The sequence below is a fragment of the Telopea speciosissima genome, chromosome 5 (genome assembly GCF_018873765.1).
Source record: "Telopea speciosissima isolate NSW1024214 ecotype Mountain lineage chromosome 5, Tspe_v1, whole genome shotgun sequence".
Classification (NCBI taxonomy): domain Eukaryota; kingdom Viridiplantae; phylum Streptophyta; class Magnoliopsida; order Proteales; family Proteaceae; genus Telopea; species Telopea speciosissima.
In genome coordinates, this window is record NC_057920.1 from 57,924,094 (window position 1) to 57,943,022 (window position 18,929).

Below are 18,929 nucleotides of genomic sequence, written 5' to 3' on the forward strand. Positions count from 1 at the left end.
GATTAAGGGTGTTGTACCATTTAATCACTGTGATTCCTACCTCTGCCACAGATATCCTTTGCCCTGTCCTAGAGAACTTCAGGTTGTACTCTTCAACTGTTTGATTTGGATTCATACCATGAACACTCCTTTCGCCTTTCCAATTCCCATGGCCAAACTTCTACCCTATCTGCTAAAAGGTAAAATCTATCAGTTAAGACCCTTTTATATGCCTTGTCATTGGCCTATTTTCCTTAATTAAATAGGGCGTACCCAATGTATGAGGCTCCCGCCTCTGCAAGGTCTGGAGAAGGTCATAATGTGAGCAGCTTTACCCTTGGTTCACAGAGAGGCTGTTTTTAGAGACTAAAACCCGTAACCTAACCATTGCACCAAGGTCCAAACTCTTCCTATTTTCCTTAATTCAAGTATAATGCATGTAATATTTTTTTAATTTGACTTTTGATGACTGAAAATTTGATGGATCATAGTATCAGACAGATTGGGTGTCTCACATGTTCTCAATCTGAGTATATGATCTGCATATTAAATGAGTCAGGTGTGTTAACCTCAACATCTACCTGAGAATCGCCCCCCCCCCCCCAAAAAAAAATCTAAGCGTTGGAGAGGGTCCAAAATCTAAGCGACACCAACAAGGGGACTGTGAATACCGGATCAAACTGAGAGGGGGAGGTTGTGAATCAATTCCCTTAATTTTTTAAGTTTTCTGCAAACAGCATAGTCGCTTACAGTCTCACCTCGGACCACCAAAATGTAGCCAGGTCTACCAAGACTGTAAACCCACTTTGCAAAATAGGGATTAGTCTCCAACAAATAATAGTAGACAACAAGACAACATATACGTGGTTCACCTCACAGTGTGTGAAGGCTACGTCCATCGAGCAAATCCCCTTGGGGTATCGTATATGCCCAATACTCAACTCCAATACAATTAGCCGTCCCTATGGCCAAGATACCCCTTACCCTGCTTCAACCTCTCACCTCAGTGAGGGCAAGTACCTCAATCCCAATACAAAAACGGCCTCAGCCTTACAATCAATCAACCCAATAAACAGATTCAATCACAAACCAACCCATAACAGATTGCACTCTAGGTTCCACCCAATACATTCAAAAATAAAGAAATAAACCTAGAACAGAGAAGCAATGGTTTGTGATCATGTTTACCTTCTCAAAGGCAAACACCCAACTGCAAACGAATGTTGTGAGATCTTTAATAGAACGAATCAAACACTCAAATCCATCGTCAACAACCAAACCAATGTTTTCAGTTGATTTCCTTCGCGTCTCTGCTCTCGAACCACGCCGAAATGGTAGAAGATGATTTCTCCTCGATTTCCTTCTTCTCTAGGGCTACAGAGATGCATTTTCGGTCCTCCCAAGTGGATATATATATTATTCTAATAGATACCCTTTAGACCAATAAGAAAAGAAAGAAGTAAGAAAACGCAAGCTCGAATATACTTGACCAACTGAATACTGTCTTCACACCACTGCCAAATCCTTGTTACCAACAATGACAACACTGCCAAGAGCACCAATAGGGACCAAGGTGTCCAAGGCACCTGGACGCCTAGGCGACTCCTTGACAACTTACGTAGGAAAGCCACTAATTCAGTAATTGCAACCACTGATTCTCTCCTTGGTAATGAGTGTCTTCTAAGTTGGTGTATTTATCACAGGAAACCCACTAATTCATTATTTGCTACCACTGCATTGCTTGCCTCTTATTTTCTCATGCAGAACATTGACCATTTGTACTCATATTGCCTATCTTACCACTGTTCTGAGAGATTGTTTAGCTTCAAAAGGTCCTACTGGATTAAGGGTGTTGTACCATTTAATCACTGTGATTCCTACCTCAGCCACAAATATCCTTTGCCCTGTCCTAGAGAACTTCGGGTTGTACTCTTCAATTGTTTGATTTGGATTCATACTATGAACACTCCTTTCGCCTTTCCAATTCCCATGGCCAAACTTCTACCCTATCTGCTAAAAGGTGAAATCTATCAGTTAAGACCCTTTTATATGCCTTGTCATTGGCCTATTTTCCTTAATTAAATGGGGCGTACCCAATGTATGAGGCTCCCGCCTCTGCAGGGTTTGGAGAAGGTCATAATGTGCGCAGCTTTACCCTTGGTTCACAGAGAGGCTGTTTTTAGAGACTCAAACCCGTAACCTAACCGTTGCACCAAGGTCCAAACTCTTCCTATTTTCCTTAATTCAAGTATAATGCATGTAATATTTTTTGTAATTTGAATTTTGATGACTGAAAATTTGATGGATCATAGTATCAGACAGATTGGGTGTCTCACATGTTCTCAATCTGAGTATATAATCTGTATATTAAATGAGTCAGGTGTGTTAACCTCAACATCTACCTGAGAATTTGCGCCCCCCCCCCCAAAAAAAAAAATCTAAGCGTTGGAGAGGGTCCAAAATCTAAGCGACACCAACAAGGGGACTATGAATACCGGATCAAACTGAGAGGGGAGTTTGTGAATCAGTTCCTTTAATTTTTGACGTTTTCTGCAAACAGCACAGTCACTTAGAGTCTCACCTCGCACCACCAAAATGTAGCCAGGTCTACCAAGACTGTAAACCCACTTTGCAAAATAGGGATTAGTCTCCAACAAATAATAGTAGACAACAAGACAAGATATACGTGGTTCACCTCATAGTGTGTGAAGGCTACATCCATGGAGCAAATCCCCTTGGGGTATTGTATATGCCCAATACTCAACTCCAATACAATTAGCCGTCCCTACGGCCAAGATACCCCTTACCCTGCTTCAACCTCTCACCTCAGTGAGGGCAAGGACCTCAATCCCAATACAAAAATGGCCTCAGCTTTACAATCAATCAACCCAATAAACAGATTCAATCACAAACCAACCCATAACAAATTGCACTCTAGGTTCCACCCAATACATTCAAAAATAAAGAAATAAACCTAGAACAGAAAAGCAATGGTTTGTGATCATGTTTACCTTCTCAAAGGCAAACACCTAATTGCAAACAAATGTTGTGAGATCTTTAATAGAACGAATCAAACACTCAAATCCATCTTCAACAACCAAACCAATGTTTTCAGTTGATTTCCTTCGCGCCTCTACTCTCGAACCACGCCGAAATGGTAGAAGACGATTTCTCCTCGATTTCCTTCTTCTCTAGGGCTACAGAGATGCATTTTCGGTCCTCCCAAGTGAATATATATATTATGCTAATAGATACCCTTTAGATCAATAAGAAAAGCAAGAAGTAAGAAAACGCAAGCTCAAATATACTTGACCAACTGAATACTGTCTTCACACCACTGCCAAATCCTTGTTACCAACAATGACAACACTGCCAAGAGCACCACCAGGGACCAAGGTGTCCAAGGCACCTAGACGCCTAGGCGACTCCTTGACAACTTATGTAGGAAAGCCACTAATTCAGTATTTGCAACCACTGATTCTCTCCTTGGTAATGAGTGTCTTCTAAGTTGGTGTATTTATCACAGGAAACCCACTAATTCATTATTTGCTACCACTGCATTGCTTGCCTCTTATTTTCTCATGCAGAACATTGACCATTTGTACTCATATTGCCTATCTTACCACTGTTCTGAGAGATTGTTTAGCTTCAAAAGATCCTACTGGATTAAGGGTGTTGTACCATTTAATCACTGTGATTCCTACCTCTGCCACAGATATCCTTTGCCCTGTCCTAGAGAACTTCAGGTTGTACTCTTCAACTGTTTGAGTTGGATTCATACCATGAACACTCCTTTCGCCTTTCCAATTCCCATGGCCAAACTTCTACCCTATCTGCTAAAAGGTAAAATCTATCAGTTAAGACCCTTTTATATGCCTTGTCATTGGCCTATTTTCCTTAATTAAATAGGGCGTACCCAATGTATGAGGCTCCCGCCTCTGCAAGGTCTGGGGAAGGTCATAATGTGCGTAGCTTTACCCTTGGTTCACAGAGAGGCTGTTTTTAGAGACTCAAACCCGTAACCTAACTGTTGCACCAAGGTCCAAACTCTTCCTATTTTCCTTAATTCAAGTATAATGCATGTAATATTTTTTTTAATTTGAATTTTGATGACTGAAAATTGATGGATCATAGTATCAGAGAGATTGGGTGTCTCACATGTTCTCAATCTGAGTATATGAACTGTATATTAAATGGGTCAGGTGTGTAAACCTCAACATCTACCTGAGAATCTGCCCCTGCCCCCCCCCCCCCAAAAAAAATTTCTAATAATTTTCTAGCTATTTAAATAAAGGGCAAGGGTTTCCTCTGCCCTCTCACATAAAATATTATTTTTCTCATTTTTATGAGAGAAAATGATTAAAAATTTTCATGCGAGAAAGCGTAGGAAACCCCAACAGTTCAGAGAACCTTTTTCCTTAAATTATTTAGGAATTTGGTGCCTGTGCATTTTTGGGGTGAATGTGTGTATGGAGAGCCTTGTCTTTTTAAGTCTTGGGCTTAACTCTCAGGAAAGGTATGGTCCAATGGTTTAGAAATTTCTTAGGTATTCCAAATCTGAATGGAGCTGGTTTCTCTATTGAATATGTCACAACTAAGTGTTAGCCACTAAGTTTGAATATATTGATGACCATTAAATGAGTGTAGTTTCAAATCTCTTATTGGATTCTGAGAAGAAAAGCTACCTTAAGAAATTTAGGGAGCATCTGTACGCACTAGATAGATTTTTTGGTAAGAAGTGATTAATAGAAATCATAATTACGATCATAATTGTCAAGACGATGCCTTGTTGTCCAGGCACATTTTTTTGGATGTGCGCCTTGGTCGGTTAGGCACCGCCTAGACACCTTGTTAGTGTCGCCATAGTTTTTTTTGACCCCCTCGGCTGCCTTGGTTCCCCTAGACGTCGTGACAGCTATGATTACACTCAAATGTATGGTTATGGTGATGAAAATCTTACTTTAATAAATAGTTTATGATGAATGATCACCAAACCATAGTCTACAGAATTTCTCCAGTAAACAACTTTGGTTCTCTTTTGCCCCAAGGCTCTACAAGAAGTCCAGCAACAGAACTTACAATGTCTATGTTATCTAGGGAAAGGTTCTTTACGATGTCAGTGTGAGGGGAATCGTGTTAAGAAACAACGCCCAGAAATGGCAATTTGTAGGAGAATAACGAAAAAAATGAAAAAGAAGAAGCAACACACAAACACACGATGCAAAGGATTTACGTGGTTCACCCCCAAGATGGGAAGTTACATCCACAGCCAAACAAATGAACAAATTTCACTATCTCTGAAATGTTACAAACCCTCAATATACTACTCTCCCAAAGAAAAGAACAATATATAGAGAAGCCCTAACCCAGAAAGTACAGAAAAGCACCTAGAACCCAAAAATCACCAACCGGTCAGGGTTGGACCAGAACTGAACATATTTTGAAATACATATCGTTTCGAAACTCTCAATGAGCTCTACACGATACATAGCCTCTGACAGTGACATGCACACTTTTTAGGCCATCCGAGCTCATTTCAAGGCCGAAACAATCCTCTGAAGATACCCTGAACCACTTTCTGGACCGAAATTAGGCTTCACCAATAACAAATCGATCACACTACATCAATGCGGACACGGATAATGGTATAATCAGCATGAGGGTTGGAGGAGAAAATAATTACAAAAATGCCTATGTGACTAGGGGTGTAAATGAATAGCCGAAATCCGTTTCCGTGTCTGTGTCCGAATCCGTCCGAAAGCTAAACGGATGCGGATAGGCTATAGCTATCCGAAAAGCTATATTTACATATAAACGGATAAAATATCCGATCCGTATCCATGTCCGTATCCGTTTAGCACTATCTGAATCCGTCCAATAGCTAATCAGATGCTGATGCGGATGCAGATATAGTACTATGCGAGCTAAATCCGATCCGTTTACAGCCCTATATGTGACAGGGGATGGTACTATTTTTCCCATCTAATTTATATAAAAAATTATTGTGTGTCTCAGTGTACTCTAATAATTTTTGTGTCCAAAATTATTCTCCGGCTGTGCCTGTGCTGGAGATCTGTCATCAAAAGACATTGTTGACCCTTGGAGGGTCACTAACCTCATAAACCCAAAGAAGTCAACTGTAGAGGCTCCTTTACTCTGTTCTGTAAGTCTATAACCAGGTCACTAAAGCTAGGTTTCACACTTGTAATGGAGCTCTGACATCTTAAGTTGCTTTTAAATTAATTCATGTTTTTAAACATATGAACTAAGATGCTGCTGCATTCAAACCTAAGATTAAAAAAAAAAGTTAACAAGAATGGATTCATGTTGAAATATAAAAAGTAACCCTAATATTGAGAGGATTAATACTCTGTAGAGATTCGATTCAAACTATTATATATCTAAGTTCCAAAATTGAAATCATTTTACAATGTTATTCAAGTGCGGAGAAAATATGAGCTTCTCTGCAAAACGAGGATAAGACTGCATACACTATGACCCTCTCCAGGCCCTGCAGTGCAAGGAACCTCGTGCACTGGGTATGCCCTTTATTCAAGTGCAACTGTTTCATTAACAATTAGAAAAGGTTGAATCTATTGTTTACTCAATGTGTGTTTGTTTTTTTTAATAAAATTGCATTATCTTACTTACATTAAACTTACATTTTAGTGTTAGGCTTCTTGGATGTTGTCATTGGTATATGGATTTAGGTATCAATATTGTATCGGCTGATACGGTCATTTTCAGTCAAAAAAATGTTTGTTTTATTGGAATCGGCCTGATATCTGTATCGATATCGCCGCCGATACCTGCTATCATTCATAAAACAATTAATATTAAAAACCCTTCTCTCTGAAAGCTTCTCAGTCTGGGTTTCACTTAATAGATGCTTGGTGTGGTCCTCTTCCAACTATATGTATACATCATAGGGCCCTCAATCTGTTTGGTTGGCTGAAGAAGATTAGATAAAAATGTTGCAGATGCTTATTGACTCTTATCTCAAATTGCAGGTCCAGCTTCTAGATCATATCCCATAGAGACAAAATCTGAGGCCACCCAGAAGTCATACTGACTAGTTCAACCATCATCTGTTCTTGAAAAATAACCCATTAAAACTGACAGTCTGATCTGATATGTGTCTTGAGAGGAGAAGTTGAATAGTAATACAAAAATTAATCTGATCAAGGTTTCTGCAGGAATCCAGGCAAATTGGTATTTGGAACAGGCGGTGCAAGTTCTTAAATAATGAAAAGATTTTAAGTATCCCACCCTTACCCAATCATCTCAATATAATTATACTGTCATGGCATTACAAATCAGAGACAAAACCCTCAATGAGTGACAAAGATAAGATGCAATAATGCTTCTGTTAGGTATTTGACTGATACAAACGCGTTAAATCAAACCATCTAACCTATTTCATACTAGGAACGTCAATGGGTCGGTTTGATTCAGGGTTTTCAATTTCAGTGTGGTTTTTAGGAAAATTGAAATCGAACCAATAAGGATTTTTCGGTTTCGATTTCAGTGCGGTTTGATTTCATATCAATTTCGATTTATGATAATGGATTGATAGCGGTTTGGTATTGGGTTTTTTTAAACAAGTTGGGTTTTCTTCTCTTTCTTTTTTCAATTACATAAAATATTTCATTAGCCCCACACTTAAAAAGGAGATCAATGGAACAAGCATTGTTACAAGTCAATTTTCCTATTTTTATAATCCCATACTCATTGATTTGTAACAATTTCCCTTACAATCATAAATCTGCTCACTAGTATTGAAATCTATTCAATTATTCATAACCTTATACTCATTATTTTTTATTGGTATCATTCGGTTCGGTTTTCAATTTGTTATCGATCAGTCCGATGCGGTCTGGTTTTCAGCCGGTCCCGTCACACCACAGTCCAAAACCAATCCAATAAGGATCGGTTCGGTTCGGTCTCAAATTTTTTTGGTCGGTTTCGATCAGTCTTAACGGTTTGGGCTGGGATTTGACACCCTTATCCCATACTAGGTTGATCCAATCTAGCGCCTATACACTAGATCGAACCCCATTAGACACATAACAGACTACCACGCTTCTGCAGCGCTAACCGTCATCCTTGACAGCTCTAGGTAGCACTTTCCAAGGTGCTCCACTTTGTTCTAGAATTTTTCGCCAGGTAACCCTTCTCGTAGGTAGCTTTTTCTGTGACTTGACTCATGATGTAGTGACTGGTTCTGATACCAAATATTAGATATTTGATCGATTTTCAAAAATTCCAAAACTGATGGAACTCATTAAATCCTATCCCATACTAGATTAACCCAAATTAACGCTCATATACTAGAATAGATCCCATTAGACACATAAGAGCTTCTTCAATCACAATCCCTGCTTCAAAGGTCGTGTTACTGGTGAGAGAGAATTAATTGTGAGATTGGAAACACGAATAAAGTGGAGACAAACAATCTGAAAGATGCGGTTTATAGTGACGGTGGATCATTGCAATTGGGTAAGAAGAGAACGGTCCCTGTGGAAGTGATGAAAATCATGGAGAACATAGAGAGAGAGAGATGTGGGTGGGGACCTCTCTGAGATTATTTAATAATCCACCCGGATCTTTATCACCTCCGGTTTGCTGACCGGCCTAGTTCCTCAGTTCCTCTAACAAAGGAGGGCTGAAATGACCTCTCTACCCATGCCCAAACACCCTGCCCGGGTGGGGTCTACCATCCCCCTATTAGAGGAACTGGGGAACTGGGCCGATCAGCAAACTGGAGGTGATAATTTTCCTAATCCACCCAGTAACTTAATAATAGATTATTAGAACTGTTTTTGCAGTTCCCGATGAGAAAGAGAGAAGGATACTCTGGTAGTGGGGAAGGTTTTTTCCTTCAAAATATTGATCAATTTCTAACATTTGAACATATAAAAATGGTGTCGGAAGGGGAGGAGATAGAAGATAAGGTGGGTGCTCCAGTGACAATGCAAAGTTAAAAAAAAAAAACCCACCCAACAACAAAATCTCTTCTCTTTTGGATTCTTTTTATCCAAATCGGACCTCATTTTGCAGAGAACATATCCTTTATTCATGGCTTCTGTGTTCAAGAGAGAATTCTTTATTTTTATTATTATTATATATTAATGGAGAGAGGAAAAGAAGAAGCATCTGTTTTTCGTATAGTCTGCTCTGATCATTTCAACTGAACACAGAAAAACTTTCCTAGCTTGCTATGGATTCCTACCCAGTCTCTGCAGATATACAACTGTTATAGTTAGAAAATCAGGTTTTCTGATTCGATTTGTCTTTAAGAAAAATCTAGTGACTCGATGTTGTCAAATGTGAGTCGTTTTTTTTAATATGTATAAATTAGTAAAAAATTATAAAAATTGCAGTAAAATATGAAAAAAATCAGAAGAAAAAATTTATCAAATAATTACATACCAATGTATTTTGAGTTTTTACCAATGAATAAAAGAAGTGACATGAGGAGTTGAGGATCTCTTACTGTTTAGAGTATGGATTTATTATTTTACTCAACTTAGTTTCTAAGTGAATTGGGTTTATGATTTCTTAAAAAAAATGACTATCCTCATCGAGTTTGTCAGGTAAAAATATTGAGTCTCGTCATTTTTTATTTTTACCTAGTTTACATGACTTTTGATCAGATTTCCTCAAATTTTTTACTCGACTAGGCACATCAAAACTAGGGATGTAAATGGATAATCGAAAACCCGAATCCGATCTGCATCCGTTTCTATTTAGGGACATCCGTATTCGATTAAAGATATTTGGAAAAAAAAATTCCGTCCGAAAAAAAATCTGAATAATTAATAATAAAATATTAAGTAAATAATTTGAGGGTTTTTGAAAACTCAATGGATTTTAGACTATGAGGAAAAGAGAATCTTGATCTAAGAAATATGTATTCAAAATGAATTGTATCCGCTAGGGAGAGGAAGGTCCGGGTTACACAAGCCAGAGATGTAAACTGATGGTCGAAAATTCAAATTCGATCCGCATCTAAATCCATCTGAATCTGTTTAAAAATATCCGTATTCGATCAGGAAATATCCAGATCCGATCACCTCCGATCCGTATCCGTTCCTAATCCGATCTGTTTACATCCTTAATCAGAACCAAGTTTTCCAACCGTGTTGTCGTCTTGATGACATAAGCCTTATACCCACCAGAGCAGTGAACACCAAAACTAACCCTTTATTATTTCTGTCACAACCAATCAGTTGCACTTCTTCAGCCTTCAGTATTTTAAATTCTCAAACGTATTTGTCACGTTATTTGCACGTAAGCCTATGTCAATATATGTACCCAAAGTCAATTAAGGAGGTCTTCAGGGGGGAGGGAAGAGAGAGAGAGTGAAAGCCCCAAATTGTCCTCGAGGCAATCCAATCGAATGAACCGGGTTTATATCAGATTATTGGTTCAAAATTGGAATAAATCAACCCAAACCAAACCAATCTTGCATTACAAGCGCGTGTTGTGCATCATGATTGCTCTCACTGGGTTATCACAGAATCAGTTCCTATAATGAGCTACTTACAATCAACCCAAACAAAACCAATCGGCCATGAATGTTCTTTGATTTTTATTTTAATTTATTTCCCCTTTGTTTTACTCAGTAAAATACCAGAAAACAAAGCAAGCTAGAGCTATAAGTCTTTTCATAAAAATAAAAAATAATAAAAAAATGTGGAAATCTTTGCTTCTTCTTGATGAATCTAATTTATAGGATTCCGGTCGATTCTAGACCAATTTCAATCCAATTCGAACCAGAATCGATGGAGGCCGACATCATGATCGAACATAGCATCCATTGCCCTTAAGTTTCCTTTTCTTTGTTAACTACAATGATTTCTTCTGCGTACATACTTTCATGTCCATTAGAAACAATGATTTCTTCTGCGTACATACTTTCATGTCCATTCTACTTGTGTCTAGGAGTCTACAAGAATAGAAAAACACACAAAAATGGAGCAGAGTATTGTGCACAATGACACAATCTCTTGGATAGGAGCGTTCATGTTGGGAGTTGGGTAGAACTATCCTTAAAAGTTAACCATAAAGGGGAGAGGATGCGTTAGTCTTTATAAGTTTTTACATCGGGTTATTCACATCTGATGTGAAATCATTGCTTTTCCATGGATCCCTAACAATCTCCCTTTCCATGCTAGAGCACATGTGTGAACAGAGAGCTGTCCTGAGGAATTTTCTCCATGCAATTTGGAAGTAAAAAAACTGGAAGTGATCTCTCAATCAGGTTGTAGTGGTAGGAAAGGTGAAAACAAATCATAGCGTACGATAGTAAGCTGTGTACCCCAAACCGGGAGGGTGGGGGGAGAGGTATAGGCCATTCTGGTTTAGGTGTAGGCCATTCTAGTTTAGGTGCTGCGGACATGTAGAGACAATGGCGGAGTTTGCAGAATTAACATCAACACTAGTTTTTTTCAGGGTGGCTTACAGAATTAAAGCCAAGGTGAAGATTTGTTGGGTTTTGTGTCTTTTATTATGTGGAGCTCACACAATTAGTATTGGGATTGTATATGTTTGGGTAGGGTTTCCATTCCATTAAATGTACATAAGTAAAATTATAATTGTGTAGGGATTAGGGTTTCTTGGGTGCTTATATATTGTCTTTGTGGGGGAAAACCCTAAATTTAATAAAAAGGAATCACATAGTGAGGTGGAGAGTGATGCAAAGTGTTTTTCTGGCTTAATGAAAAAATTCTTGTTCTCTCGGATATATGTAAGCATTCGTACTGAATCATATTAAATTCCTTGTGTTCATGTGTGATTGTTTTATTGGTTTCTTCCTCAATGTTTGTGCATTCGTTCCCAACAATTTAAACACTGTTTTTATCTTCCACTAATCTTGCTCCGCTTTCTCTCTTTCCCATATCCTCATATTTTTATTTTCTATTAATAGTCTTATGAACTCTAGATTTTACCGTATTAGTGCCTACAAGTGAAGAGAGTGGCTACGTTGCATGTACATTAATCACTAACATATGTCCTTTTTTACTTAAAATGCCCCCTCAAGGCACTCTAAATGGCCGTAGGTGGGACATTGTGAGGACAAAGGGTTTTAGGGAGTCCCCCCTCATCTCGATCGGAAAAGGGATAAAGCCTCAAGACAAGGAGTCACCACCTAGATTAGGGTCTAGGACCAAACTAAATATAAGTAAAAATGACTCCATCCAAACTTATTCAATCCAGAGGTTGGGGTTCGTTTCAGGTTGCAATCCGGGGAAGGTGTTAACAACCCCCATTCACCCGGTAAAAACTGAACTTGTATCCTAGGTCAATGCATTATGTATGGGCCCACTACTAAAGGAAATAAACATACCAAACATCACACGCTCACAAAAGACGGGGAAAGATAGCATACTTTAATCCAGCTTTACCTGCATGGTTAATATATTAGAATTAAAGCATACATGATATAAACATGACATTAACGAAGAGGGAAACCTAAACGTAGCATGCTATAGACATTTCACATACATGCTGAAAATTATAGATTTGTCATTCATCACATATATCACCATAAACATGATAGTTATAATAATAAAAAACTACAGGAAACATGGCAACCAAAGTATAAGCATGGTAAAGAGAGATACATTATATTAAAAAATAAAGAAATAAATGAAAAATATGTGCTTGAGTAATTACCAAAATACCCGTAAACTCTAGACATTACCTAGAAGAAGAACACATGAAAAAAGGGTGTGAAGATGAGTCTAAAACCCAAAACAAAAAGAAACAGCGGTGAAAACACTTAAATGATCTAAAAAGTGAGAAAACTCTAATGAAAATTCCTGAAGAGCTCGTCGAGATCTTCAATTTGATATAATATTCGCTCTATGTTGATTTGTATCACGGACTAGATCAAGTAGATTTTTGGGGGCAATTGTATACTTTCATAGGTTAGGATTTTCTCTATATTGTAACACATGAAAACGCTATATATAGTGGTTATCTCTTTGAGAGATGTGGAGAGATTTTTATAAATTTTTCATCGAAATAGTGGATCTGGAGTCTGGACTATCGCTCAACCATGGATGTAGCCTACCTTCTTGGGTTAATTGAACCATGTACATCGTTGTCTTGTATGTGCTTTCTCTTTCTCTTTCTCTTTCTTTTGGATATCACCATTCTCCTATGTTGTTATTTCCTAACAATCACAAATACCCTTCCTCTTAAACCTTCCCACACCCCAAAAGACCAAAAAAAAAAAAAAAAAAAAAACCCTTCTTAGGTTATATTTTAGGGTTTAGCTGCATACGATGGGGATCATTCCAGTTTATTTATGGGTTATAAAGACTTTGAGACGTACAGGTGCTTGTAAAATTTTACCCAAAAAAAGTACAGATGCCTGTAAAAGGTGGGTTCTTTTGGCAGTTCACCAAAATAGCAAGTTAGAAATTCCAGTACAGAAGGACCAGGTTTGCATCAGCACCTGATCCATCTCGAATAGCGTTCCCCAGCAATTTGACAATTAGAGGTGGTGGTCCCACCTCAACATCAATTTTAGGCTAATAAGAGAAAAGAGAAAAGAGAAATAATACAGTGGTTGCTTGTGCTCATTCACCACCACCGACTACACAATACCAACACGTGTACGTATCTGATAGTGTATTACTGGTCACCACTCTCTAGAAGGGTTCTGCTAAGGCGGCTGTTCTCTGATGGAAAGAGAAGAAGCAGAGAAGTGGACAGAGGCAGTCTTGTCCTCTGAGTCTCTGACTCATATCATGTGAGTGTGGGGTTGAAAGGTCTCAAAGTAAAGTAAATGTTAAGGGAATCCTAAGATCGGTATCGGTCGAGGCCGGTACCGAAAAAGTTGAGTCAGATCGGTTAAAGATCGGATCTGACAAATCCATCAACTCGGATTGGTATCGATCAAGATCGATCCCGAGATTAGACTGATATAACAAGATTTGAATGGATTGTTCCCAGAATTGGTCAACTCAATTGGATCGGTTGGATCGATCGATCCGATCTGATCTTTGACCGATCTAGTTGAACTTTTTTGGATTTTTTTCAAAGTTTTTAAGTTTTTTTTTTTTTTAAATATATTATCTTGATCGATATTGACCGATCCGATCTAGATAATATCGGCCGATCCAATCCTTAGATCACAACACCACCAACTCACTGATACATGACCAATTCATAGAAAAACGATTTTGAAGGTTTTTTGACCAATCCAATCCCAATCCGAAAAGATTTCGGCCATCACCGATATCTGGACGTTGAATTTTTTTTTCTTTTTTTTCTTTTTTTTTTGGTAGAAAGGATTTTGAACCTTGTAAGGGATAGTTATTACTTATTAGATGAGAGACTCTCTCAACTTCTGTGAGAGAAAATGGTTTAAAATAACCCAACAACTCTCTGATCATCTAAGACGATAAAAATTGAGGAAAAAAAAATATACTTCATATAATATTCTCACTCCATCACTTTCTGTTATATATACTAGCGTCCTATTGGATTGATCAGTCGGTTCCCTTTTGTTCTTTCCTATCTTCTCACCTCATCTCCTCTCCTCTCTCTCTCACTGCTTTTCTCTTTCTTTCTCTGCAAATTTCTGATAACACTCTTCAGTCCACTACTCACTCTCCCTTAATTTTTTTCAGTTTTCTCAGACCTTGCTTGCCTTTTTATCTTTCTCTTACTACTGTTGCATTACCATTTTTTTTCTTCTTCTTAAGGAAAAAGGTGCAAGAAAGAACCCATGGAAGTACACCTGACAAAGTCTACAACAGAAGATCAGGTGGAGATGATGATGATGATGCAGCAAATGGACAACAAGTTTCCTGAATTCTGTGGACCCTATCAAGAAACTACTGAATTACAATCCTTAATGGAGTTCTCATTTGAGTCTTCACCACCTATCTTTGATAACCCACCTGTGATTTCACCACCATTAATGAATAACCCACCTTCCACCATTACATTCATGGACACTGCAAGTCAAGAAGCTGCTGTATCAACCATCTTCTCCAATCCCATGCTGAGCCGGCTGCAAAACACCGGCAGCGGCGGTGGTGGCGGCGGCGGAGAATTAGAATTATCTGGTGCAAGTTTATCACAGAAGAAGAATTCAATGGCTGCAATGAGAGAAATGATCTTCCGAATCGCGGCGATGCAACCAATTCATATTGATCCTGAATCAGTGAAGCCACCAAAACGAAGGAATGTGAAGATATCTAAAGATCCACAAAGTGTAGCAGCAAGGCATAGGAGGGAACGTATAAGTGAAAGGATAAGGATACTTCAGAGATTAGTTCCTGGAGGTACTAAAATGGATACAGCTTCCATGTTAGATGAAGCAATTCATTATGTGAAGTTCTTGAAGACACAGGTGCAATCACTTGAGAGAGCTGTTGGGAAAAGGCCTATTGGGATTAGTTTCCCTTCTGGACCAGTTTCTAATCCAAATTATTCTTCTTCTTTGATTCCTGCTTCAGTGTTTAGCCATACCCAGATGCTTAGTTGAAGATAGATATATGGGAGGATTATTAGTTCCTGCAGCTGCCTTAGTATCAAAAAATATATTAATTTGTCCAGTGATTCTGGTCTTTTGAGGAGGTCCTTGTATAGAGAAGATGGTCTCTTTCATTTTATTGACATCAAAAAATTTATTCTCACTTCTTGATGCTTTTGTGATTTTGTGTTCTTGATTTAAATAATTACAATTCCACTTCGAGTATTGGATTGATCCACCAATTGGTTGAATTTTAAAGCAGCTAATTTATTGTATCTGTGACTCCATTGACTCTCTTGTCTTTTTCCTCTTGTGGGTGCACAATTCATGTATTATTTGTTAAACTCAGGCATAGATGGAGAAAAATATATATTTGGGTGTTGGGGGCTCGTATAGTGTTATTGGTGAAGCCTGATTTCAATTCAGAAAGTGTTGTGGTGATTCTTTGGTAGATTTTTTTATCTTCGAATCGTATCAGAATGGTCAAAAAGTGCATTCATCAGTGCCATAAGCTAATACTTCTATAGAGTTCGTCGAGATCTTCGATTTGATATGTATTTTGATATATGTTGGTTCAGGTCCGAATCAGACCGGATGGGTCTTTAGGGACAGTTTTGTACTTTCTGGATTAGGGTTTTCCTATATAATGTTGTTATCTCTTTGAGAGATTTGAAATTGAGGGTTTGTATTTTTGCTTCACAAAAGTAGTAGGATCATTCTATCGATCAACCGTGGATGTAGCCTTCCTTCTTAGGGGTGAACCACGTAAATCTTGTCTTGTGTGCTTGTTTTTCTCTTCTCTTCATTTTTCTTCTGCAAAATCGTCATTCTCAAGTCTCAACGTTGTTTTTCTAACAGGTAGAACTTATTCTTAAAAACTAATCGTTAAGGAGAAGGTACTCAAATATCTATAAATCTTTACATCGAGTTAATCACATCCAATGTGTGATTATTACTTCTACCAGCTTTTACATGGAACCCAACAGTTGAAAGTTCTGTGGATTTAAGTTTATCAATATCTTCACAATCTGAAAGATAATCTTGACAGGATTATGGAAAGAGACATCTATGAAAGAGGGGAGAACCGGAAGATAATATAGAAAGGGTTTATGACTATCGTTGAAGACTTGAGATAACATTGAAATGAAATGAAGTTGGGGACATGGTAGGGTTTTCCAAGTCATATTCAAAAAAGAAAGGGAGAGAAGACCCAGATATCTTTTTTTTTTTTAAATAAAAAAAAAAGGATTTGTCATAAAGTGCATGGGGGTTCCACGTGATGCTCTGCCCTGCGGTGGTTTTTAACAATTCGGAATGACGACGACGTCGTAACTCGTATCCCCTACAGTCAATAGTAGCCACGTGAATCCTGCCTATTAGGTCCCACTCGCAAACCTGATGTGGCAGTCCACGCTGTAAGGGTTTTATTGACATTTACTTCTCAATTTTCCTCTCATCCATGAGCTATCTTGATCCTGATCCAATGGCAGATCCATCATGTAGTGTAGCACGTGCAAATGAATGCACCAATGGATGAGAATCTGTGATAGCGTTTTTTCCAACCATTAGATAGGAGACCGGCCATGAGGGTCATCCAATTTCAGGATACTCTTTATATCTATTAGGGAAAAAGATCCCCACGAGAGCAGTGTGGGGATTCCTTCCCACGCTTTCTCACTTTTTCTAACTAGTGGATTCTACACTCTCACTCTCTCTTTCTTTCTTTCCACACCAAATGGGCCTACTGCATATGAAACCATCTCTCTCAAACCTATTGATATGACATCGATCTAAGGGTGTAAATCGGTTGGTTCGGCCCAGTTTCAGTCAAGTCTGAATTGGTTTTGTCAATCCAAACCGTTAAGAAAGTTTCAATTTTTTATTCATTTTGATTTCGGTCCGATTTAATTTTTTATCGGTTTTTGTTATCGAGTTCTGTCCGGCTTGGTTTCAGTTCTTGGGTTTCCGGTTTCTTATCAAATTACTATAGATCTGGTCTCAGTTCTTTATCGGGTTCAGTTTGTTTTTTGGTTTCGATCGGTGGCATTTGTAACCCTAACCCAAAACCATACCGATAAGAGTTCTGTTCAATCCGGTCTGAACCAATTGGCCGGTTTCGGTAGGTCCGCCCAATTTGGGCTGAACTTTGACATCCTTAAATTGATATTGGAAGCCTCAAATCTTTTAATTTGTAGTACTTAATACATTTGATAAACCAGCAAATTAAGACTGGACCGAACTGGACCCCCTTGGGCTCACGGTTGGGACAAAGGGAGGACCATCCAGCTAACCCATTGCCCACAGGTGCTCAACTCTAGGTATCACCGTCCTTCATAATTAGGTCACCTAAGAATTGAATAATGGATTTGACAAATAAAAAGGGGCATGTGTGTAGGGGCACTTTCTTCTCTCATGGACTGTAAAGGAGGACATAAGATTCCCACGTACATTAATTTGGGTAGCTATCTATGTATCTCAACAACATGGAGTGTTTAAGAATGTTCCCACCACGAGAAGAGAAGTTATGTGTTGGGTCACTCTGTCCCGGCCTTGTCACTGTTTCCTTTCTCCCCCTCTGACGGCTAACTGCTAATAAGCCTAGCTTGTTTCAATCTCTGAAACCTAATAGCCTTTTAAAAAAAAAAATTTGCAGAAGCATGCCAGTGAATTAACTGGTTGGATCCGCAAGTCATAATTAGGGTTTTCTTAAAAATTCTAACCTCACAAATTTTGAGAAAATTATGCATCCCAATTCCCTATAGGTCGGCAGTGCAGCAGTAGTAGTGTGGATGTCCGATACATGGCAGCTCGGACATCCAACGGTTCGAGCTCATTGACTATGTTGAGCTCAGATCGTTGGATGTCCGAGCTGCCATGTGTCAGACATCCACACTAGCACTGCTGCACTGCCGAGCTATAGGGAATTGGATAGAATAGTAATCCCAAATTTTGCAAGTTTTATTCAGGCCGGTGTTCTCTATGGGTGAGCGTGCACAGGCTCACGCTCATGCATGCATTTGCATCATGGGGGCGGGGCAATCATTTTGAAAAAAAATTTGTTGCTACACCTGTGGCAGGAATATTGTTCCTACTACAAAGCTGGCAGCCAAGGAAATAGGATCTTAAAGGTTATTATAGAAAATACTAAAACCTAAGAGGGTATTTATGAACCCAAACGAGAAGTTAATTATTCCATTTCCTTGTCTGCGAGCCTTGTAGCAGGAACATTCCTTCTACAAGTGTAGCAGCAAAAATTTTTCCAGTCATTTCTCCCTCGTGTCTGGCACTCCCCCACAGAGAACTTTTCTCCTTTTTATTCCCTTTATTTTACAGAGTTCTGGTGTCATTGGCGTTCAACCTACCTTCCATCTTTTAGTGAGGTTAGCAAAGGCCTTTTCTCAAACATTTTTTTTTGGACAAAGTTTTCCTTCACTACCCGATGAAGCTAGGT

At 38.6% G+C, this 18,929-nt stretch overlaps 1 protein-coding gene across 1 annotated transcript; it reads left to right on the top strand.

Moving 5' to 3' along the window:
- The first annotated feature begins 14,594 nt into the window (after window positions 1-14,594).
- On the top strand, window positions 14,595-15,490 carry LOC122663140 (transcription factor HEC1-like). Its single transcript, XM_043858840.1, has one exon. The coding sequence runs from the start codon at window positions 14,726-14,728 to the stop codon at window positions 15,488-15,490; it is 765 nt and encodes a 254-aa protein (XP_043714775.1). The 5' UTR covers window positions 14,595-14,725.
- Window positions 15,491-18,929: the final 3,439 nt, after the last annotated feature.